Source organism: Argentina silus (genome assembly GCF_951799395.1).
Source record: "Argentina silus genome assembly, chromosome: 2".
NCBI classification, from domain to species: Eukaryota; Metazoa; Chordata; class Actinopteri; order Argentiniformes; family Argentinidae; genus Argentina; species Argentina silus.
Genome location: NC_139656.1, coordinates 11,493,201 through 11,517,267, shown reverse-complemented (window position 1 = coordinate 11,517,267; position 24,067 = coordinate 11,493,201). Strand labels below are relative to the sequence as shown.

Below are 24,067 nucleotides of genomic sequence, written 5' to 3'. Positions count from 1 at the left end.
TTGTCAAATGTGGATGTCATGGATTAACTTTGGATACTGACATATTCATGTTGTGCAGTATATCTCAAATTCACACTGTTTAGATACCACGATATGCTCTGTGCATCATATATTATTTAAGAGATGTCAGAATACATGAAAAATAAGTCTAAAGGGTGGTCATTTTGAGTGATTTTCAACCGGAAAAGGAACTTGGGATTTCAGTGATAATGTCTGTATTTAACAACAGTCAACACTGCAAGACAACTGCCTTCATATAAACTCAAAACATAATGTATAGTACATATCAAATATGCTTCTACGCGCTGATATTCTGCAATATTTCCTGGAGCAGTCTTGCATGTCCCTTGGGATGAGCCATACCCTAATTTGGTAAGCACTTGTCTCATGTCCTTACTCCACTGTCACAGAGACTGTTCTTCTGTGAAATAGTATTCCCTCCAAAAAATGAAAGGAAAGTTTGACAGCATCACCCATACTCACTGCAACTGCTCTTGAGGACTATTACATGCTTTCATTCAAATAAAAAAGTGTTACCATCAGCTGCACCAGTAAATTCAATAATAACCTAATCTCTCTCTCCATCCCTGCAGGTTGGAGACATTGTATCGGTGATTGATATGCCCCCTAAGGAGGACACCACATGGTGGAGGGGCAAGCACGGCTTTCAGGTTGGTGACCCAGAAACAGGGACTGAGACCTGGAGGCTAGTTCACACAGCATACAAATGCATTGTTTGTGATGAAATGAAAATTCAAAACTCAAAACCAGTTTAGATTTCGATTAGAACGTTTAGTTTCGTCCATGTTGTCAACATTATTTGGGACTGAATGGAGACGTTAAATGGTGGGCCATCATACTGTAGCATTATGCCTTTTCTATACACGTTACACAAGTTACCTACTTCCTTTAACAAACCCACCCCTTCCATGAAACCCCCGCCCACAGTGTCTGATTGACAGATCTAACATGGTTAAGATGAAATAGAAAATTCAAATGGATTGCGAAGCAATTTACACTGTGGAAGGGAGGGCATGACAATAAGGAAATTAAATAGCAAAATGAGGCATTGCGATTGGTTTATCCAATTTGATTGAGCATTTCAATGTAGTCTTTTCAGCACAACAACAAAGCCCAGTTGTGTGTCTTATTGATACAGTACATTCGAACTTCCTTTGCCCTCTGCATTGACCCCAGTGGGTTCTGGTCACAGCTGACCTGTTTGGCTCTCCACTCGCCCTGGGGACATAACACCTCTGATACAGGCCAGCTGGGAGGGCAGCCATGTTGGACAGGCTCACACTGTGTTGTTATTGAACAGAGGGATGGGTAGAGAGCCTGTTAGGCTACAGACCTTTGGAGCTCGTCGTATATTGGTTGGTGTTTTGGCTTAATTGCAGAAAGTATGGTGGTTGGTGGTTTTGACAGTCCAACAGACGGAGATTATTTGTTTCTGTTAAGTGTGTTATTTGCCCTCACATTTGTCACCAAAAAATTGCAGTTTTGTCAATGAAACAGTTCCAGTTTCCAATTCCAATTCAGTTTTTATTTTATTTTATTATTTATTTAGCTAGCTAGCGGATACAGTGAAGGCAAAGCTAAAACAACATCTTCATGGTTGCACAATTATTGTGCTGAAAACGGCTTGTCTCTATCCCAAACCTTTCAGAAGTTATTCCACATTTCACATGATTTTATGAACTAGGTATATCACAGGACGTTTTTTTTATTTGCTGTTCTAATCCATTCTGTTTCTATTCTAATCCATCTCTATATCTATCTCTATCCCTCTCTACTCTCGCCTCATTTCACGTTTTATGATAACGCAGAAAGCTAGCTGCATTCGAAACATTTTAGAAAAATCGTACTATTGCACTAGCTAACATTATTTAGCTAATCATAGCATTTCAACCCTCTGCTAGGCTATGGTGGATCTGGTAAACAGGCTAACCACGGCATTTGGTAACAATTTGCGCAGAAGGCACATTTTGTTGTGGTGGGAACTCTGCCTCTTCTTCGATATCACACTCAGAAGGTTCATGCATATATGGTTGAATGATATTCTCCCTGCTCGCGCCATTTATAGCTAGCCATGTGAGCTTGTTTGTTTGTGCGACATAGGAGGCTTTGAAAGGGAGCTGTCAATCAAGTTCACGCCCATACAGCCCTCAGAACTCTCTGACCAGAAAGTTGAGCCTACCAAGAAACTGTGTTTTATCATACTTATTGATGTTTTTTTTGGGTTAAAATGTTGGTGGATGTTTAAAATGATACTCAACTTTGACACAAAACACAATTGGAACCATTTAATGTTGAGTTCCCAGACCCTTTAAACAAGTTGTTTTACTTCTTTGTTTAAATTTATTATAAACTATCATTACTTGTAGTGTCTGTGTGTAATAAGAACAGTTTGCTTTCCCATTGATTTTTTATATTATCACTGTCCCAGTCTTCTCTTGTCTGCTGTCCAATTATAGCCAAGTATCACTTTGGCAAATACAATTAAACTGATATAAAACATTTGGAATACACACAAGCTGTAAGTGGGCACACAGACACACACACAGTTATGGTCTTTATCACCTGACAGACACCTGGCATAGACAAACTCCTAAATGCCATACCTTGGGCATACTATTCAGGCACATGATCTTGACAATGTGATGAGCACAGTGCCAAGTGGCATCCCCGGTCAAAGTTAAAGTACACTCACGCACAGCCTTAGTATGTGTTTACCAAATGCTAGAGGACTCGCTATCCTTTCTTAAGGTGTTTGTGTCTCATCTCCTCTCCTCAGGTTGGCTTCTTTCCCAGTGAGTGTGTGGAGCTGATAAACGACAAGGTGCCGCAGTCCATAACGAACTCCGTGCCAAAACCAGGTACCGTGCTTCCTCTTAAAAGAGCCATGGGAGGCGTCTGTGGATGGACTTGTTTTCAAATTCACTAGTTTTATATTGGTGGTGGTTTTGGTCAAATACTACAAACTAACCGATAAATGACTATCTGCTAGATATCTGATATTTCAGATATGGAACAGGAAGTACTTACTTGGTTACAGGAATAGCCTAATGGTGTCTGCTGAATATGAGGGGGTATTGTGACTAATTGCACTGCATGTGGTGATGCACTGGCTCAACCGTGTGTGGTGTGTCATAGTGACTGAACTGCAGTAGATGCTAATGCCACTCTGTGGACCTAATGCATAGTGATGATGCTCTCCATCAGTGTCCATCTAAGGAGACAAGGCTGACTGAAGCTAGAGCACATAACATTCCACATTAGAAAATAGCATTGACCATCATATCAGTATATATATCATGTAAATTATGCCCTTACTGATAGCTAGCCAATTTTAACATCTTTCAGCCGAGCCACACTAGATCCAGGAAGGAATGAGGACATTATCAATGGATGAATTCAGGAGACAGACGTATTCAACACAATATTAAAGGCTATAATCGCCCAAATGTACTATTATCATATTGATATGAAATGTACTGTACAATTAGTATAAAATGCATTAGGCTTTGTCTGCAATTCCAAGGCATCACCCTCTTGAATAACCACCCCATCTCGCCTCATGTCTCTGTTTGCATAATGTCAATGGTAATCCAACGCACACAAGTAGGCTGATTGTATAGCCAGTCAAAGCAAACTAATAAGCCTCCAATGCACATAAGAGTGTCAAACACAAACGCAGGCATTCACGCACAAGTGCACCATAAACCCTATCACATAAGAAAGTACAGCAATGACATTCTGAAGCCGTAATAGAAACGTTGTCATGCTTGGACTTTGCCCCCATGGGTAATGCTCTTTACAGCTAATGAAAAGTGCATCTTACATCATGTTTGGAGTGACCGGGCTGCCAAGCCCTGTTCCATGTTCTCTCAATCAGGCCACAGGCACATCTATCTAACTCAAGCTTCCAATCCAAGGGGTAAATCACCACTGAGTCACTGTCAAAAAATTAACAGCACACAATCCGCAATGGGCGCTAGCATCATTGCTAGTGTGCTGTTTCAGATGTTTTCATGCACCAATGTTATCTGATTTACTTTCAAGTCAAAGCCAGGGTTTCCAAGAGTATTAGATTGTGTGTTGTGAACAGGGTGCATCAATGTGGGCTGTGTTCAAATGCACACAGAGCACACTTAGTGGGTTTGAGGTTGTATCTTACTCTACCTGCTTGCCCAACTCCTTGCCTTTGGGTGATTGTGGTCTTTGGGTTGTCTTGTTTGACACACACCTGCATCTGCATGTCTTTTTTGCATGGTAGAGAAGTTGCCCATAAAGACATTACCCCACCCCAACCCTTACCTTATTTTCTAGGGGAAGGAACAAATATCTGTATCAGTATCATTGGTTGGGGCAACTTCTTCCCCTTTTTTGCACGGCTTATGGTTGTTGATGTTTCACTGTCTTACACCCCTCTTACACCCCACCTCAGCGTCCCCCTGCTCTGGTCTGCGGCCCGCCTCCTGGAGTCTCTTCCCACCATGTGCGTGCTGGTATACACCCCTCACTCCCCCCTATCCCCCAAACTCTCTTACCTGTACTGCATTTCCTCCTTCTGCACCTGATTGATTTATTAATATTTACTTATATTCTTCAGTGAGTTTCCAATCAAATTTGGGATTTGCTGTTGCTCCGTCAAAGGCACAACATGACATTTTAGCCTATAATGCTAAAACTACAAAACCAGTTGTATATGACAGGCAATTATTTATGCATTCTGTTAAACATTGCTTGAAAATGTTTTCTTGTTCTACCTCCACCAAGTGTCCAATGCCAAGCTTACTGAATGACGGTCCCGAAGCAGAAGCTGTTGTTCTTCCCATGTTCTCTAACATGAATCATTCTCTCCCTCTCCGGTCCCCCCCCCCCTCCCCTTCCATTCCTGCTCATCCGTCCATCCACCTGCATGCAGATTTGGAGATGGAGAGTGTAAAGCAGGACAGTGCATGGGTGGCAGACCCGTTATACCACTACAGGCTGAGCTCAGGTAGACAAGTTATGTCCATAAGTGTGCCCTAACCCCACTACTAATGCACTCACCACTGAGGCAGTCTCTGTCTGTCTGCAATAGGTCCTAGGTCTACTGCACTATAACTAGGTCCTTTCACCCTGTGGTTTTCTCACTTTCAAGGCTAGAGTTGTACAATACTGATGCATGGGTAAATTGTTCTCACACATTTGTTTTCTCGACCCAAGCCCACCTGACCTGTTGTTAGCAGGGGGCATGCATATCACTAATGTACAAAGAGTCTAGTTGTGCACTTTCAGGTGTAGTGATTTACCCTAGTGTGTTCTCTCTCTCTCTCTGTTTATTTCTAACACCACTGGGGCAGCTTATAGTCCACTTACTACTCTCTCATACTGCACTATGGCTGCATGTAAATTGTTATTGTGATGTAGTGGGCGAACTAGACAAGGGGACCCTTTTCTTTGGTTTGTGTGGGAATGTCTAATCTTTTATCACTTAATCTGCTAAATCAGCAAAACAAAGCCTGTCTACATTTCTCTCTTTCACTCTCTCTTTCTTGCACGCTACAGTATGAATGCTTTTTCTAAAGCATGTGTTGCTGTCTTGTGTAGCTTAAAGTTTAAATTATATCAAGACAGAGTCCATTTTTTATTTAAAACCTATAGACAGTGATTTCTGCCTACACGCAAAGTGCAATTGTCAGGTTACTCTCTTCATTTTCACTATACCAAATTTTCTCATGCCTATTTTCACTTTTCAAGGCATATGCAAATGATTGTGGGGCTAACAAGGTTATCCCACACTGGTTTTCCCACCACTTAAATGTACTACCGTCTGGTTCACAGTTAGCTGTAGCTGTGTCTGTTTGGTTTAACTTGAAAGACCTGGGGGTATTGTTGCAGCTGGGTCTAGACTCCCTTGATTTATTCAACCCTTTTAAAGCAGGGGCTATAAAACAATCCTTTGAGCATGAAGCTTTGTCTTGCAACAGTAAGGACCCACAGTCTCTCTATGGTGACTAAAATGGCACATTCCTACAGGGAGCCCTAGTATGCTCAGATATACACTCTTGACTCCCCTGCATGGAAAATAGCCTCCTTTCAGCCCTGCAAACTGTGGTGAGATTGTACCTCTGTAATTTTACTGAATTGATGGGAATCCTTTTTCACTTGACAGCACCTTTTTTGAAAGTGTCAATCTGAAAGACTGTGGAAAGTATGGATATATCCTTTTAAACTATGCATTTATAACAACAGTGACATAGGATATCCATACAAACAGTCTCCCTCGCTTAAAGGGTATAGTATACCTGAGAATATGTTGGTGTGTTGCTATCTAGAATTCAGAAAGATGCACACATCCAAAACATGTAAACCTTGAACTCAAAGCGATGGCCAACTGCTCTCTGGCCAGTTTGTCCTAGCAGGTGTTTGTCCAGATGTGGCTTCCACACTACTCTTTGCATCCCATACTTCCTTCTTAGGCTGGAGCTGCCTTCCTGTCTGGGGAATAGTGACTTGGCCAGCTGTGAGAGCAAATGAGCCAAGACAGCTGGATGTGTATTTTAGAGAAACTAGTAGAGAGTGAGAAAAAGAGAATGTGTGAGGAAGACAGAGTAAGATTTGTCCTCTTTTCCCATGGGCTTTTTGTCGATTTCCTGGTACACATGTTCTGGACTGCTAAAATATGTGTGTAGTGTGGACCTATGAGGAATGATTGGGGAGACTGCACCCGCATTCTCTTTTATGCTTACTCTTGCACCTTCAATGACCCTAGCCATATTTTCATGGTACAAACTGATACATGATACTCATATCATGCATACATTTTCTCCTCTGGCACTGAACGTATTTCACATGATTGAAATTAGAACTTTCATGAATCAATACAAAAAAAAATTGCAATGACGAGAATAAAACAAATTATATTTTAATTTTGAGTATCATGCCCGGGGTGGGTATGTAAATAGCCTAAACCTATCGATGTTACATGGACCTGGGTGAATGGAATATGAATATACAAAATATACAATACAATATGCTGTAATAGAAATAACGCCATGCTCATAACAAAAATAATCAATAATCTTGAACGCCACCTCCCAAATGACGAACGAAAATCGAGAACTAGCCTACTGGTGATAGTTCTCTATCACAATTGTAGCAAACTGACCTGTGTCAACAAATCTCACTTTTGGCATGTCTCTATTCACAGACTTTAGTCAAACGGTTAATGTACTGTACAGTCAGGCAAGTAGGAAGTGGGGGTGCAGATCGGGTCGGGCGGGTTCGGGTCAAATTCTATGAGCAAATAAAATGTAGCCTATTGTAACGACCCTGTGTAAGGCCCGTTAGCAGCTCCGCCAAGTGAGTTAACTCTCTTGGTGTTGTGGCTAGGGCGGCCGGTTTGTAAGCGGAAGGTTGCGAGTTCGATACCCGCTTAAGGCAAGCTACTCTACCCCGCCGTTCGTTACATTATGTTATGGATTGGTATTTTGTTTCGTACTTTATAGGCTTACCCTATATATTCCTGTGAAATTACAATGATAAAAGATGCTATGTTCATTCAGATTTTTAGTCTGCTTGTTTGCGCTCCTGACTGTCTATCCTCCTTTTCCTATTGGCAGGTTCGGGTCGGGTTCGGCACCAATATCGCAATAATTCATTGTTCAAAATGTAATCCCTTTGTTATGTTGATTTACTCTGGGTAGAAAGGGGGGAGGGGGGGCATTTTTGACCGCACCCCTCGTGAAATGTACTTCCTATGTCCCTGTGTACAGTGGGAAGCTTTATGCATTGTGCCACTGTCCCTGCGCGCCTACTTTCCCCTCTACATATTTTGGAGAAAATGGAACCTGTAGCCTATATTGATGATTTGTGTAAACCGCATTTGTATTAATTTGCGTTTTGAGAGCCTCAGGTATTCAGAAGTCATTGCAAATCCAAAAGGCTGTTTGTATTTGCAGCAATATGGAATTAGCGAAACCAAGGGGAATACACGTCCGCTATCGTATCATTTTCGGCTACACGAAAAAACACGCCTCTGCTGTCGAAGACATGGAAGGGAGACAAGGCCAAATTAGTTGTCAATAATGGTTGTCATTTTTACCAACACGGCCTCTTAATAGTGTCCTATTCGTCACCAAAAATGTCACACTCTGCCTCTACCCCAGAGAGGATGGAGAGCGCACGGCGGATGGTTAGTGCCACCTAAAATCCAGTGTGATTGGAGCGAGATGTGTTTTTGTCATTTCCCGAGACCAGCCAGGAGTTGTACGTTTAATCTTAAAATATATGTATGATTGATGGGGGAGGGTAATCTTTTTCTTGATCGTTTCCGATTAACAAACAAAGATGTGATAATTTATTCAGCACGCTCTACCCCTTCAAACGAAACCTCAAAAAGCGCTATACAAAATAAATGCATCATTATTATTATTACATTGTGTGAATGTGGACTTTCGCACCCTATTATGACGGTTTTAATGATAACAACTGTAGACTACTTTTCTACCCAGTCTCAATCCCACTGAAACTCAACATACTTACTGCTGTCTCGTATGAAAATGCCTAACTTCATTCTGTAATCATTCTGTTACATTATTAAAGCCGACACGGTTATTCATGTTAGACTTAAACCCCTGCCAACTGTATCAAGAAAATACATTGATGTAAATGGAGACATGCTCTTGAGACTGTGTTTCTTCGCTTTCACCCTGCATGCATAGCATGAACGAATTTGTACAGTATGATGTCCTGCTGTGTAGACTCTTGTCAATATATTGATATCTTTGTTGGTACATAGCTTTGTTGGTCCATGTTTTCAGAGTTTAATGGAACGTGGCCAGTCATCAGAATCAGCCTCGTATACCCCGTTGGCCTCAAGAAATAGTTCCAACTCTGCAAAGTGCTCAGTACTATGTACTATTCAGTACTATGCCAGACAACTGCTTAGACATACCTTTATTCGAAGACCTAGTCTTTCAGAGTAAATTTGCCACTGTGAGATTCAAGTTAGATCCCTGTGCTTTTTTCGGCAGAACAATTAATTGACACTGTAGTTGTAGCACCGACGGACCCCGTGTACGCCTGGGTTGCGACGCGATATGAGTAGTCTGTTATGACCATAGAACTTTACAAGGATATTTACACAGCGAATATAAATTGATTTACTGCTTTGTGCATACACCATGATTGCATTCCTGTCTTTTACAACGTCATTAACTGTGCAATAATTGCGAGTGATTTTTTTTGTATTCCTCTTCCTCGTCGTTTATCATCACGAGATAAATCACTGACCCAATTTGTGGCGGAATTGTGTCATGCTACATCGATTTGCACACTGCTTTTTTAAACAAGACGTGGTGATGACTAGTCCAGATTGTAAACTGACACGGGGAAGGGGTTGTCCATTAACTGAAAGAAGCTCTGAAGAAAGTTTGCTTGCGGGACGATTGAACTCACTAGAAGATGTGTTTGGCTGAAAGGCACACACTTATCAAAAGCTGTTTTTGCTTATTATTCCCCCGGCCCACGGATATCACTTGTTTTGACAAGCGATGTCCCATGTCGGCGGTGCCTTTTGAAATGAATTCCACAGTTATTGTAACTATTGCGGTTATACAGTGCGCACGTCTGTAAGGAAATGCCTGTATTTTACCTTGGATTCCCCAATTAAAGCCCTGTTCTGTCATAAACCGAGAGTACTGAAGGGACCAGCTTAGGTAAGAATGTATTTGAGGTTTAATTGTATAGTATGCTTGTCTTCTCTTCGGTAAAAGAGCATAACCTATTTGAGCATAACGTATCACACATCCGCTTCCATTTGACTGCTATTAGCGGAAATGGAAGGGAAACCTACTATTCTAGCGATGACTTATTATTCTAACATGTTGTCCGTCAATAAGCAATTTTGTCTAGGATCTCTGCAGTTCTTTAAATGTAATGAAATAAAACAATGCGGTTACGATTTACACATTGCAAAAGGGTTAAGTGTGGAGCAGACAGTGCTGTAATTTGTAGCACAGCTGTTGAAATGATGTTGCCAATGCAAAATTCCTTTGACGACTATTTGCTTCCAACAGTTTTAGTGGAACCCCGTCTACTTGGCATGCTAAACGTTTTCACTGACATTGTTTAGATGGAATCTAATTTGATTGGCCGTAAAAAAATAAAAAAAAAAACTATCATATTTGCATACTTTTAACCGCCATTGCCCAATTATGGCTTGTCATGCCCTTGGTGAGACAATTAAGGCGTGAGGTTGTGACAGCTTTACCTGCTTCTACCTTCAATGTTCGAGAGACGGTTAATATTTAACAGCAGTGTCTATTTCTCTTTTAGAATTCACTTGCAGCCTATGCACACATTAGTGCATGCACGCTATACCTCCGCGTCACGTGTTACATAAGTGTTACACAGCGTTCAGTCAATCAGGTTGCCCAAGATAAGTGGTAAAAGTTCAAAATCAAAGTAAGGCTTACTAAACAAGGAGGCAAACCTTCAAACAAGTCCTTGTTAAATAAGCCTTACTTTGATTTAGAACTTTTATCACTTATACTCTTTGGGGAACCTGATTGGCTGAATGCTGTGTAACAGTTATGGAAGTAATGCAGAAGATGCATGACCCGCTTTGAAAATTGTGTTTTATGAAGTGGGCATATTTTACCCCAAAAAATTAATCTTAACACTTTGATAGGTAGTAAGGAGGAAACTGACACCTTCACAGTCTGAATGGAGTATGTTAAAGGTGCCTCCTAACTTGAGGACTGAATGGATGTACAAGCTTTAAAGGTATGGTTCAGCCTGTTTTCATGTTTTAAGTGAAATATCATCGTACCATGAGTTGTCCTCCTAGGCCAGTAGTGAAAGATGATCTGTTATCTGCTTTGCTACTGCAGCACAGGCTAACAGTTAGCAGCGCCGTCTCCAATAGACATGATTCAGACCGTAACTAGTTTAGCATCGTTGAAATTACATGCCAACCTTTCCTCAGAGAAACTCCAAATAAAGAGAGGGGGATGGGGGGTAATTGAGCAGGTAAGTGGAGCGGTCAAGCCTGTTGAGCACCAGCAGATTGTGCTCAGGCTTGTTTTCTGGTTTGCTAACAGAACATGAAGTTGATGTGGTTGGATTTCTTGCTGGTACTTTCAGACTAATATTAAGAAGTGGCGATTGACACTAACCATATCCATATAATATGACATTAACTTAACCTTTTTTTGTCATTGTTAATCTCATCATCTCAATACTGTTGCAAAAGTGAAATTCACAACTTGATAAAGTCTGTCCAGAGGAACTCCAAATAATGTCAGTTAAAGCAGGGTTGCAGCAGTGAGAGGTATGATGTTTGCTATTATGGCAGTAATGGTTACTTTACCACACATCCTGTCCCAGACCGCATTGGGGCCTGACACATGTGCACTCCAGCAATCACAACAGTTTTGATAGCTGGCTGTCTAGGGCCCTATCCATGCTTTAGCTCCTCTCCCCCCCCCCCCCCCACACACACACACACACACATTTCTGCAGCTGTCATGTCGTGGAGCGAGTGGAATTTGCCTGCTCCAGAGAGAATAGTGTGTGTGTGGAGGGGGTGGACCTTCTGATCCAATCGTTCCCTGGATAATCTTGGGAATTGGCTGAATAGGAAAAAACAGACAGGCAAGGGACAAACATGACACAGGGACAGAGAAAACAAACGAGCGGTGGGGGAGGTTACTACAGGAGAACAGGTGGGTTTTGAAGCAGGACTGGAATATGTGATTCAGAGTAATGGATGGACGGATGTAGGTCCATAGGGAGGTCCATAGCCTGGGGGCAGCCCTGAAAAATAATGCCCTTTAAACAAAACTGCATGTTGGATTTGGGGATGGTTAGGTGAACAGCACTGGAGTACCTTAGTGACTGGGTGGATTGGTGGGGGAGTAGGAGGTCAGATAGATGGGGGGGGCAGTTGGTGGAGTGCTTTGTAAGTCAGGAATAGAATCTTGTAATAGGCATAGAAAAGTTTATTGTGTGTGTGTGGCACTATTCCAATGGGAGGGGGGCGATATAGCTGTGCACACAGCCAATAGCCTGGGGTCAATGCATAGATAGACATAGTCAACACACATTCTCTCTCTGGCTGGATGCCTTGGAGCACAGTATAGAAACCGTCTGATCAAGTGGGTTGGTGTTGGGAGTAGGAGGTCAGATAGATATGGGGGGGCCAGTTGGTGGAGTGCTGTAAATCAGGAGTAGAATGTTATAGAGTAGAATGTAATAGACAGAAAAGTGTAGTGTGTGTGTGCATTTTCAAATGCCCTCACCACTTTTGTCACACAGTTTGTTTTGATGTTGATTGTCTCCTGCCCAGGGACTACAGATTAAAATTAGCTATCTCGCTAAATCTGGTGTAATGACATGTTGTACATACTGTAGTCCCTGACAAATAAACTAAGCAATACAATTACAAATTCCCCCTTCCGGAGTCCCAGAGTTTCATATGCAAATCTCTGGGAGAGGCTGCTGGTTCCAATGTCCCTGGCTGAGACTTCTGGTGCTTCTGACCCCCTTGACTAGGACTCAGCCCTTTATAGTGTTTCATAGGCATACCATGGTCCAATAAGCTTTTAGCAACTGCTGGAGAAAGTTTTACATCATACAGATCAGCTAGCCCGCTGCAAGTTTTTGCTTTGTACAGTCCCTCTGCAATTGTATAAACATATGTTTTCCATCCTTTCAAGGTTTTCATTGAAGATGGCTTAAACAATAAGCTTGGCATTGTTGATCTGCAGATAGTGTTGATTTTCCAAAGAGCCTCTGGAATTAACCATGTGCTGTCAGCTGAGTTGACATTAAGGAGATGAGTCCTCAGACAGTTTCTGGAAAGTCTTGCTTCCCTGCTTGCACTCCCTACAGCTTATGTTAATGTGGGTTCGTAAATAACAGTGACAGTTGGTGTAAGCCGATACAATTGCTCCATCAGCCCCCACATGATACGCAAAGCCTTTTTGATGCTTCAACAGTCGGTAAACAAAGCTACCTCAGCAGTTTGTGGTGGGCACAGCACATTTTTCTTTCTCACAGGGGGAATTTGAGTTTGAGATGAAAAGATGGTCTTATTTTGTGTATTCATGGAATCTGATTCTTGATTTTGATGCAGTGTGCTTCTTGTGATTTGCAAACACTACAGTAGAAGTTGCATATTTTTGTTAGAAAAAGTTTTTAAAAAGTCCCCTGCAAGAGCTTATTTGTTTTGAGAATTTAAAGGACATTTTTATGGGGTGGGCCAATGCTGCAGGCATTTAATTGGAGAAGCAGTCTTCTCTGTTGGGGGGACATTTGCCTCTGTGGTCTTCAATTTGCAGTGGAGGATTTGTGAACATAAGTTTGTGGCCATGCCAACTCCATTGTTTTCTCCAAAAGCTGGAGTTATTTTCACTTGATGGCTGTTTCACATGCTTCAAATGGAGAAAACAACTGGACCCATACTTTTAAAGGCTTAGACCTTCAAATGGCCACCAGTCTTTGATATTGAAGTGGTGGACAATACTGGTATTGGATGAGGAGGATGCCTTTGCCTTTTGGGCTCACATGGTCAAAGCAATCCACAAATTATGTAATGGAAGGGTTTGGGTAAAGTCTGCAGAGGAAAGAATTAGCAACCACCAGCTCTTTCTTCACTAGGACTGGCTAGTGTGATGTTTCTCACACCTCAGGTGTGTTCTGTTTGGACAGCAGCTTATTTGATGGTACTACAAGGTGGTCCAGGGTGGTCCACAAGGTAACGAAAATGCCAATTTGCTCCTAGCCCAAACACTTAAGGGTGAGTGTGCGTTAAACCTAGATTGTGTGTGTGTTTCTCCTTCCTCCCTCAGTATCTAAGAAGCACGGGAAGCTGATCACGTTCCTGCGCACCTTCATGAAGTCCCGGCCCACCAAGCAGAAGCTGAAGCAGAGGGGCATCCTCCGGGAGAGGGTATTCGGCTGTGACCTGGGAGAGCACCTCCTCAACTCAGGCCATGATGGTGAGAGATACACGTGTGCAGACACACATTCAGATGTAACTCAAACAAAGAACCATCTGTGCTTTTGTGCATTATGGTCACACGTGGACAGGAGTCTACCATGAACCTCATAGCCTACCATGAACCTCATAGCCTGTGTATTTAAGATTCGACTATGCACAGGTAGAGCAGGGCTTGTCTAATGACTCACCCCAGCTTTCTGGGCTGGGCATGCTCAATGAACATGACCATCCCTGGTGCCCTGGGAGGGTTGCCACAGCAACCCTGATGGCTTACAGAGGGGTTTAAAGGTCAAGGCCCCTGCAGTTAGGGATATTTCTTCTCTCCACTGATCTGGAGCCACAGGGATATGGCAACCCATGGCTTTGAGGGATCGTTTGAAGGGGGAGAGCGTGCTGGATAAATTGTCACACTTTTGTTGTGGGGGAATGTGAGCGAATTTGTCAGCAAATGTGGGCTGATGTCATCGTCTACTGTCCTATATAGGTTGTTATCATTAAACGTCACAATAGACTGCCGAATCCATGCACACTTTATTGGAAAGCTGATATCTAATCAATGACAAATGAGGCTAAATCAGCTGGAAGTTTATGCAGTCGATCTGTTGGAAAATGTATACAGTCGTCATGTGTTCAAAGTTTTTTAATGGTAACAACCAGGCACGTAGGAAGTGGGGGTGCGGCTGCAGTTCTCTAAAATATGTTATATTAAAGACTGCAATAAATCAATGTTTGCGTGTCAATTTTATTTAATACAATACGTGTTCATATTTGGAATGTCACATGTGGCCCTACTAATTCTGCACTTTTCACTCGCACTAACCACTATGTTATTCTCCCGTCAAAAGTCACCAGAATTACTAAACAGGTGGTGGGCTACATTTTCGCTGGGTACATAAAGGGGGACGACGACATCTTCTGTCATTGTCTGAATCGGGACAAATAGTCAAAATGCGAGGTGTTCAAATTACTCGTTGGATGTGGGCAGTAAAACAGTGAAAATATAATTAGTTTTATTCTCGTCATTGCACATGGCATGAAAACATTTTTGATTGATTCATAAAAGCTCTCATTTCAATTACGTGAAATATGTTCAACGTGAACTCACAGTGCCAGAGCGGAAAATTATTTACACAAACTGTGCTCTTTGCTTTGTGAGCGTGCTGTGTCCATACAGTATATTGTAGCCTACTGCTGGAATGTGCGGAATCAACTGAAATTATACTACTATACATTTTAGCAACTCAGATTGAAGGAGGATGACAGACATACCATCTCAGAGGCTGTGCACTGATGACAAATCGTCAGTCAAACAGTAATGTGATATGATATCACTGTGCAGCTCTAAGGATACCTTTTTTCTTTCATGGGTCAGTCACCGCCTGAATGGGCAGAGCTCTGATACCAAGCTGGGTATGTCTTTTCCAGGTGTCACATAAAGGTGAACTTACACAATATACTGTATCATTACCTGCTTTTGTTATTGAACCTAGCTGTCTTAAAACATATCATGTCACAGGTACTGAAAAAGAAATCCTCAAACAAGCTTATTAGGAACGATTTATTTGCCTTTCTAAACCACTTTTACTAGAAATTTAGTGTTTTGAACAGATTGAGAATGCCATAGTTTTGCCTGTAGGTCATATTGTGTGGAATATGCTTGAACAGCTGCTGCTTCCATGAGGGCCCCACTCTGTCATTGTGCAAGTCATGTGTCTCTCTACTGCATACAAACATACACATTTCAATACATTATTTTGATTCACATTGAACCATAGTGTAATAAAGGACTTGCTTGTATGCAAACACCTTCCTTTCCTGCGCCTGTTCAAGCTGAGCAATGTGTACTGAAGCCCTAGCCAGTGCTCTGGATCATGTCCAGTGCTGTCCAAGTTAATGTGAATCATAAGACTCTCACTGAGTAATGAGTAGGAGGAAACGTTTCTCGGGCTCTTTCTCCCCTCATAGGCAGTGGCATGTTATCTGATGATCCAGATAGTTACTGTCTGCCTTGTTCTCTTTGCTGTGTTCATGTCCCCCGTAGAAACACAAGTTAAACGACAGTTTTTTACATATATATTTCAAAAAGATAAGCGAGTGGATCTAGGATATTGCAGTGCTGCTATGTTTCAGATATAGTGATTCTATGTTAAAGAGGGTCTTTTTGGAAGCAAGAAAGATCTCAAGACTGCTGGTTTAGGCTAACTATATGTGTGAAATGCTCCTGCTGTTTGGCCCACCTATTATCTTTTTCAAATTATGAAAATGCCATTTACCCTGAAACCATATCTACATGAGGAAGGTTCAGTGATAGACATTCACTTGTCTATAGGTTGACGGTGTTTGTCCTTCTATGTACAGTGCCTTCGGAAAGTATTCAAACCCCTTCACTTTTTCCACATTTTGTTGTGTTATAGACTCAATTTAAAATTGATTAAATTAAAAGAATTTGCCATCAATCCACACACAATACCTCAGAATGACAAAGCAAAAACAGGTTTTTAGAAATTTCAGTAAATTTATTAAAATTGAAATACAGAAATACCTCATGTACATAAGTATTCAGACCGTTTGCTATGACACTCTTAAAATTAGCTAAAAGGCAAAAAATGTCAATAACAAATCACTCTAAGTTGAATGGAGTCCATCTTAATGCAAGGATAATAGTTCATGTAATTTTGGAATTAATATCTTTGTTTTTATAGGGCCTCTGATTTGCATAGGAATCAATTACACAATGTGTGGATCAGGTTGTCATTACAAACTGAGCAAATGGAGAGGAACAAAACTGCTCAGGAATGTGACCCTGAGGCCTGGGGAGACTTACAAAAATCTACAAAGTTGAATGGTGGAGAGGAAAAAGCAGTCGATGGGACAACATCATCTCAGTCACTCTACAAAATTGGTCTAAAAAAAGAATCCCTTAATGAAAAGTTATCTCTCTCATATCCATAATTGTGTTTGCAACAATGAATTCAAGTGACACAGCAAAGAAAGTGACTGGAAATGTGTTTATTTTAACTATTATCCTTTCATTAAGATGGACTCAATTCAACTTATTGAGTGATTTTCTTGATGACATTTTTGCATTTTAGCTCATTTTAACTCATTTTAAGAGTCATAGCAAAGGGTTTGAATACTTATGTACATGAGGTATTTCTGTATTTTAATAAATTTACTGAAATTTCTAAACCTTTTTTCGGTTTGTCATTCTGGGGTATTGTGTGTGTGGATTGATGGCAAATTCTTTTAATTTAATCCATTTTAAATTGATTATAACAACAACAAAATGTGGAAAAAGTGAAGGCGTCTGAATACTTTCTGAAGGCACTGTACATGTCCTTCCATACCTCTTAATGTTGAATATGCTCTAACCTCTAAAACCTCTCAACATACACACATTGAAGAGGAAAGACAGTTTCCCTCTTTTGACCTTGTGGCGGTCAGTGAGAAGTGTATTGTACATGTATTGATTTAGGAGATGTGGTTTAAACTTGGTTGTGTTTTCTCTGACTTTCTGTTTTATGCTCCAGTTCCCCAGGTACTCAAGAGCTGCACTGAGTTTATCGAGAAGCATGGCGTGGTGGATGGGATGTACCGCCTCTCTGGAATCGCCTCCAACATTCAGAAACTACGGTAAGATACACATAGACTCAGGCACACACACACAAAGCAATAAAGAAAAACATTTTTAAAAAAAACAATAAAGAAAAACACACTGGACCTTGACTACCAAGTATCGTTGTCCCTCAATCAATATCACCTCATGGTGAAGTGAAACTTTTGCACCTTTTGTTTTCATTATATAACGCTCCAACTAACCTAGTCAACTTTCACCCCTGCTTTTTCAGTTTTGGATACATTGAGGAATGAAATGTGTTGCTTTTATCAGCATTTTATGATGCTTTCATTGTTGGTTCCCTGCAAGTAGAGTGATCAGAATAAAAACATTTACACATGTAGATGGATATGTTCTTTACTCTTATTATTTGCAGGGTTTAACTTAGGATAAAAAGGCTTTGGAAGAGTCTTACATTTTTTGGGCTCTGCAGAGCTTGTTAGTTGTTGCTGTTTATGTCTCTTTCTCTTCCCCTTTAGGCATGAGTTTGACTCGGAGCAGATCCCTGACCTGACCAAAGATGTGTACATCCAGGACATCCACTGCGTGGGCTCTCTGTGCAAGCTCTACTTCCGCGAGCTGCCCAACCCCCTGCTCACCTACCAGCTCTACGAGAAATTCTCTGTAAGGACCTCTTGGCATGGACATGGTCACCTTGTCCTTGTGCCCAGTGCCCGCCCCCCACCGAAATATCACGTTTTCTCACACTAATATGCTGGTGCTTGGCATCCCAGTAATAAGGACCCTTAAGTTTTTGTTTGAAAGCTTTCAATGTTATGTAATACCATTAGATCCAAAGGACCCCGGTCCCTCTTTTTTGATTATATTTATAACATGCCTTACCTTCCCAATCTGGCATTGAGTTCTCTCTACATATATATATCTTAGAGGTCCTCGTCTGATTTGACTGTCACACAGCACAAGGGTCATAAGTACAGTGCCTATAGAAAGTCATCATACCCTGTGAAATCTTTACCTTTTGTCACATTACACCCTTGAAATTAAAATAAATCAAATCTAACTTTTTTGAGCTGTATGTACACATTATAACCCTCATCATCACATCATTAAGAAGTGGAAGGCGTATGGCACCACCAACACCTTGCCTAGATCAGGCCATCCGTCCAAACTGGATGACCGAGCCAGGAGGACATTGATCAGAGAAGCTACCAAGAGGCCAAAGGCAACTTTGAAGGACTTACAAGTCTTTATGGCTGGGACTGGTCTGTCTGTGCATGTGACACCAATCTCACAAGCTTTACACAAAGCTGACCTGTATGGCAGGGTAGCAAGAAAGAAGCCTTTTCTGAAAAAGTCTCAGTCTCGTTTGTGCAATGCAAAAACACACCTGGAAGATTCTGTTGCCATGTGGAAAAAGGTTTTATGGTCAGACGAGACTAAGTTTGAACTTTTTGGACTGAACTCCAAGCGCTATGTTTGGCGAAAACCAAAAACAGCACACCACCCAAAACACACCATACCTACTGTGAAGCATTGTGGTGGCAACATTATGTTGTGGGGATGTTTCTCTTCAGCAGGGACTGGGCAGTTGGTCAGGATTGAAGGGAAAATGGATGCTGCCAAGTACACCCAAATTCTTGAGGACAACCTGCGTCCCTCTGCTAGACAGCTGAAAATGAGCAGGTCATTCACCTTCCAATACAACAACAATCCTAAACATATCGCCAAAAGAACAACGCAGTGGCTTAAGGATAGAAAGGTGAATGTCCTTGAGTGGCCAAGTCAGAGCCCTGACTTAAATCCAATAGAAAATCTGTGGATGGACTTGAAGAGAGCAGTCCATTGCCGCTCACCATGGAATTTGACTGAACTCGAACAATTCTGCAAGGAAGAATGGGCAAATATTCTCCAATCTAGGTGTGCAAAGCTAGTAGACACATATCCAAACAGATTGATGGCTGTAATTGCATCAAAAGGTGGCTCTACAAAGTATTAAATCAGGGGACTGATGACTTTTCCAACCCTGTTATTCTTGTTTCTCATTTTTTATACATTTTCAGAACTGTCGCCTTTTTTTCATTAGTTTGATGTTGTATGGCTAAATTTGTACATAAAGTTTTTTTTTTAATGGGTTTTGATTTCAGGCTGTATGACAAATATAGTAACTATTTCAAAGGGGTATGATGACTTTCTATAGGCACTGTACATGCAGAGAATGAGCTAATCTCAGACTTTCTGGAATTTAAAATATCACGATTGGCATGGGTCCTCAGGGACCTCTATTGACCAAAGACTTATAACATGTTTGAAGGACTATTCCTGGAAACCACTCAAAAGCCTAAGCATATGCTATCATATGTGCACCCCACGATTACAAACCTCACTCACAACGACTTGAAATAAAAACCCTCACCAAATGAAACAGTCTGAGCTATAAAGATGGTGTAAATGTTTGGTCGTTGCTATGGAAAGGGGGGTGGGTGGGTGACTGTATGCAGTGTCATGTCCCCTTGGCTAAGCGTAGCAGCGTGAAAATGCTCCCTTCTGCACAAGCCCTGACAGACTGTAAGTGTAGAGCAGCAAGCACTTCTGAACGCAAAGGCATTGATGCGTACCGCCCTATTCTCTCTATCCCTCCGTCATTCCTCTCCACAGGAGGCTGTGTCAGCAGCCACAGATGAGGAGCGGCTCATCAAAATACATGATGTCATTCAGCAGCTTCCACCGCCGCATTATAGGTTGGTATAGTAGACCCACACTGCCCCCTGCAGGGTCTGACAGGATACATTGACACACATCAAGTCTAACAACACATACTGTCACACGTCACACACTAAAGCCATATTGATTTAGTTTAGTTTTTTTTTTTGGGGGGGGGGGGGGCAGTGTGGGTATTACATGTACACAGTAATAATGATCTAAATGTTGTGCGCTTACTTTCCCAGGACTCTGGAGTTCCTCATGAGACACCTGTCCCATCTAGCCACCTTCAGCTACATCACCAACATGCACAGCAAGAACCTGGCTATTGTCTGGGCCCCCAACCTACTGAGGTCAGTTCATGTGAAAATATTTGTTTTTAATTTAGCAGTTTAGTTGACAGGGACAGTACACATTAATCGACATATCAGGTTACACATCAATGTATATATGGCTGTCAAGAGAATGCAACTTGGTTGCTTTGATGCATATTATTGGCGAGCTCAAACATGGAGTTAACTTGCCTGACCTCTTTTGTCTCCCCACCCATTCTCCAGGTCCAAACAGATTGAGTCAGCCTGCTTCAGTGGTACAGCGGCCTTCATGGAGGTGCGCATCCAGTCTGTGGTAGTAGAGTTTATCCTTAACCACGTGGACGTCCTCTTCAGCCCCAAGCTCAGTTCACTAATACGGGAGGGAGCAGGTATGCACACCAGCCAGGCCAACGAGAACATTGTGGTTGTTTCAACATTGTTAATCATTCATTTCACTATTAAAATTAAGTCTGATACTAGATTGTGACAAAGTTGGGTATGTTTTCTAATCATGTCACCCCTATTGATGACGCAATTCTTTGCTTTTGAAATCATCAGGCAATAGTTGAAAGTGTCCTTTGAATGAGAGTGTAGCGTATTTAGAACAATCCAGTCTGTGCTAGTCATTTGTGTCTCCTCTGCAACACCTGTACATGATCTCACTTCTCCATGCCTTGCCAAAGGTATCACCGTCACCATCCTATGTCATCACCTCCCCCCAGGCCACAACTCATTGTCTCGGCCCAAGTCCCTGCTTGTCTCATCGCCCTCCACCAAGCTGCTGACCCTAGAGGAGGCCCAGGCTCGGACCCAGGCCCAGATCAACTCCCCTGTCACGGCTGACAGCAAGTACATTGAGGTGGGCGAGGGGCCGGCTGCTCTACAGGGCAAGTTCCACACGGTCATCGAGTTCCCTACGGAGAGGTACAACCTGAGGCCTTGTTACTCATTTGATATTTAACGAATGCAATATAATTGGAGTGTTTGAGTGCTATGGTATGAGGTGGTGTATGTTCTTCCACAAAAAAACAGTCATGTTTTAACTATAAAGAAATTAGGTATGGTCACTGGAGATGTTGATTGTTCTTTTCTAATAGAGAACAACTATGCCTATGGCTGATTGAGTCATCTTCTATAGTCATAATTGTTAAAAGAAACTTGTATTCATAATTTCCCCCCCTTTCACACCCTCACAGGAAAAGGCCTCCCATTAAATCCAAAAAGTCTCCAGTAGGAAGCTGGCGCTCCTTCTTCAACCTGGGCAAGTCCTCCTCCATGTCCAAGCGCAAGCTGCACCGTAACCCCAGCGAGCCTAACGAGCTTAAGGCTATGGCTCTGGCAGGTTAGGCCCCCTCCCTTCCCCTGCCCAATTACCACTACCATTATCACACCATCCCCTCATTTCGAAAAAAATGGATAAAGCCTATTTGTATCCTACTTGCAGGTGGCAGAGGGGACACAGGAACTCTCCGTTCAGCCAAAAGTGAGGAGTCGCTCACTTCGTTACACAACGTTGAAGGTAATGTAGTTATCTGCCCTTTTTCATTAAATATTTGTGTCCTCAAAATAGAGGTGTCAATTATTTTTAGATTTGTTTTATCATAATTAGTTGGTTGATAATTGGTTATGTTTTCCCACAACCCCTGTAGGAGAGTCGAAGGTGTACCGTCCGCGGCGGCCTCGTTCCAGCAGCGACGCCCTCTCTGCATCCTTCAACGGCAACCTGCTGGACAGCCGACAGCACTGCAATTCCTATGACAACCTGGGTCAGAACAGTGATGGGGACGATGGCCCCATCCGTGTGCCTGCCCTTATCTCGCCCCCTCGCTCGGCTGGAGAGGATGTGGACCTCAGCCCCCCCGACATTGGCATGGCCTCCCTGGACTTCGACCCCATGTCGTTCCAGTGCAGCCTCCCCGACACCACCTTCTCCTTCCCTCTGGGTGACTTTGCAGCGGGCGAGGGCACCAGCCTGAAGGGGAGCCCTGGTAGCATCAGTGCTAACGCCAACAGTTCGGAGCCCATCTCGCCCTCTTTCCTGGGAAAGTTCACTAACCCCTTGCTGTCCCCAGACCTCAGCCCAGCCATGGGAGAAAAAGGAGAAACCAAGAGGCTAACAACATCCATGTCTTATACAGAGAAACCCATACAGGCCGTGTCCCCTATAAAAAGTTCAAAGTCTGCCATTTTTGCTCCTCTGGCCATTTCAGAGCCTTTTTCCATGGAGTTTCCTTGTAGGGTTCTGGAGGAACAGGGTTTTCCCAAGCCTTCCTCTCCTCTCTCAATGCCCAGGGGGACTCCTCCCCCAATGGGGTCTGTGCTGCTGAGAACCAGTGAGTCCTCGCTGAGCGAAGCCTTTCAGATGGAACTGCACTGTAAGCTCACTGCAATCGACAACGCAGAGAGCCAAAAGTTCTTTGAAGAAGACGGCACTCAGCAGACTGCAGCTACCAGTGGTCAGGAACAGCCAGGTAGGTGGATTGCTACAGTGGAATTGTTCTGACTTTCTTTTCTATCATATTCATTTTAAATGTGATCACCATTTTTTTACTTGTAGAGTGTAAGGCCCTTTCTGTTTGATTATGCCATTAAACAAATGCCTATTTTATTTCTAGGTTTAGTTTCCCAGGCTCATGCCTTTAACACCTTGCATGGATTTCAGCTCAGAGAAATCTTTCCACATGATGCCCAAGCGCCATGCTTAACTTTTCCCTCTCTCTCCTACTCTTGAAGACCAAGCCTGCCTTTTTTTCTTTTTCTTCCCCTCCGAGCGCTCTCTTTCTCTCTCCTCAACTGCAGTTCCCTTCTGTTTTTTTGTCCCCCTCCCAGGAGCCGTTGCTCTGGACTCTCCACAGGGCCCAGGCCCTCTCAGCTCTGTGTCCCTCCTCCCTCCCCCTCCCCCTCCGAAGAACGCCGCCCGCATGCTGGCCCTTGCCCTGGCTGAGTCCGCCCAGCAGGCTGCCGTTCTGTCCCAGAGGAGGCCCTCCGAACCCCCCACGCCAGTGTCTCCCCTCAGGCCGCAGGAGCCCCCAGACACCCAGGACTGGCCCCCTCCCCCGGTCCTGCAGCCCCAGACATCCCTGGAGGAGGGGACCGAAACAAGAGCATCGCTGACCCCCACCACCCCGATTCTCACCCTTGCCTCCTCTCCACCTCCCACCACCCCGACTGACAAGCAGCAGCCCCAGTCAGCCAACCTGAGCAACAGTACGTTGACCAGTGCCAAGTCCCCCTCCACTCCTCCTGGGACCAACCAGGATATGGATGTGACCCCTCACCACCAGTGTGCCACTCCCTCCAGTCCACCCGCCCAAGTTTCCCCCACTTGGAGTAGTCCGGAGAGGCAGCAGCCAGCCATGGGCCAGGTAGCAGTAACCACTGGGTCCTTGTGCACCACCCAAGCCACCACCCCCAGCAGAAGAAGCAAGGAGACTCGTGTCCTGCCACAGCCTGCCCCTGAGGTACATTTTTAAAACC

At 43.0% G+C, this 24,067-nt stretch overlaps 1 protein-coding gene across 3 annotated transcripts in view; it reads left to right on the top strand.

Moving 5' to 3' along the window:
* The window catches only part of arhgap32b (Rho GTPase activating protein 32b), a 135,776-nt gene that overhangs the window by 107,826 nt on the left and 3,883 nt on the right, over window positions 1-24,067 (top strand). For 2 of the 3 annotated variants that reach the window (XM_083665382.1, XM_083665383.1), the window contains 14 exons: window positions 594-671; window positions 2,798-2,879; window positions 4,931-5,005; window positions 13,848-13,997; window positions 17,530-17,632; window positions 18,095-18,239; window positions 20,232-20,314; window positions 20,522-20,629; window positions 20,834-20,979; window positions 21,313-21,514; window positions 21,787-21,932; window positions 22,035-22,109; window positions 22,240-23,061; window positions 23,420-24,051. In XM_083665382.1, the coding sequence (XP_083521508.1) occupies window positions 594-671; window positions 2,798-2,879; window positions 4,931-5,005; window positions 13,848-13,997; window positions 17,530-17,632; window positions 18,095-18,239; window positions 20,232-20,314; window positions 20,522-20,629; window positions 20,834-20,979; window positions 21,313-21,514; window positions 21,787-21,932; window positions 22,035-22,109; window positions 22,240-23,061; window positions 23,420-24,051 (2,847 nt within the window). Of the gene's footprint in view, window positions 1-593; window positions 672-2,797; window positions 2,880-4,930; window positions 5,006-9,457; window positions 9,711-13,847; window positions 13,998-17,529; window positions 17,633-18,094; window positions 18,240-20,231; window positions 20,315-20,521; window positions 20,630-20,833; window positions 20,980-21,312; window positions 21,515-21,786; window positions 21,933-22,034; window positions 22,110-22,239; window positions 23,062-23,419; window positions 24,052-24,067 lie in introns of those variants that run through there. The other variant, XM_083665384.1, reaches the window with a different exon arrangement.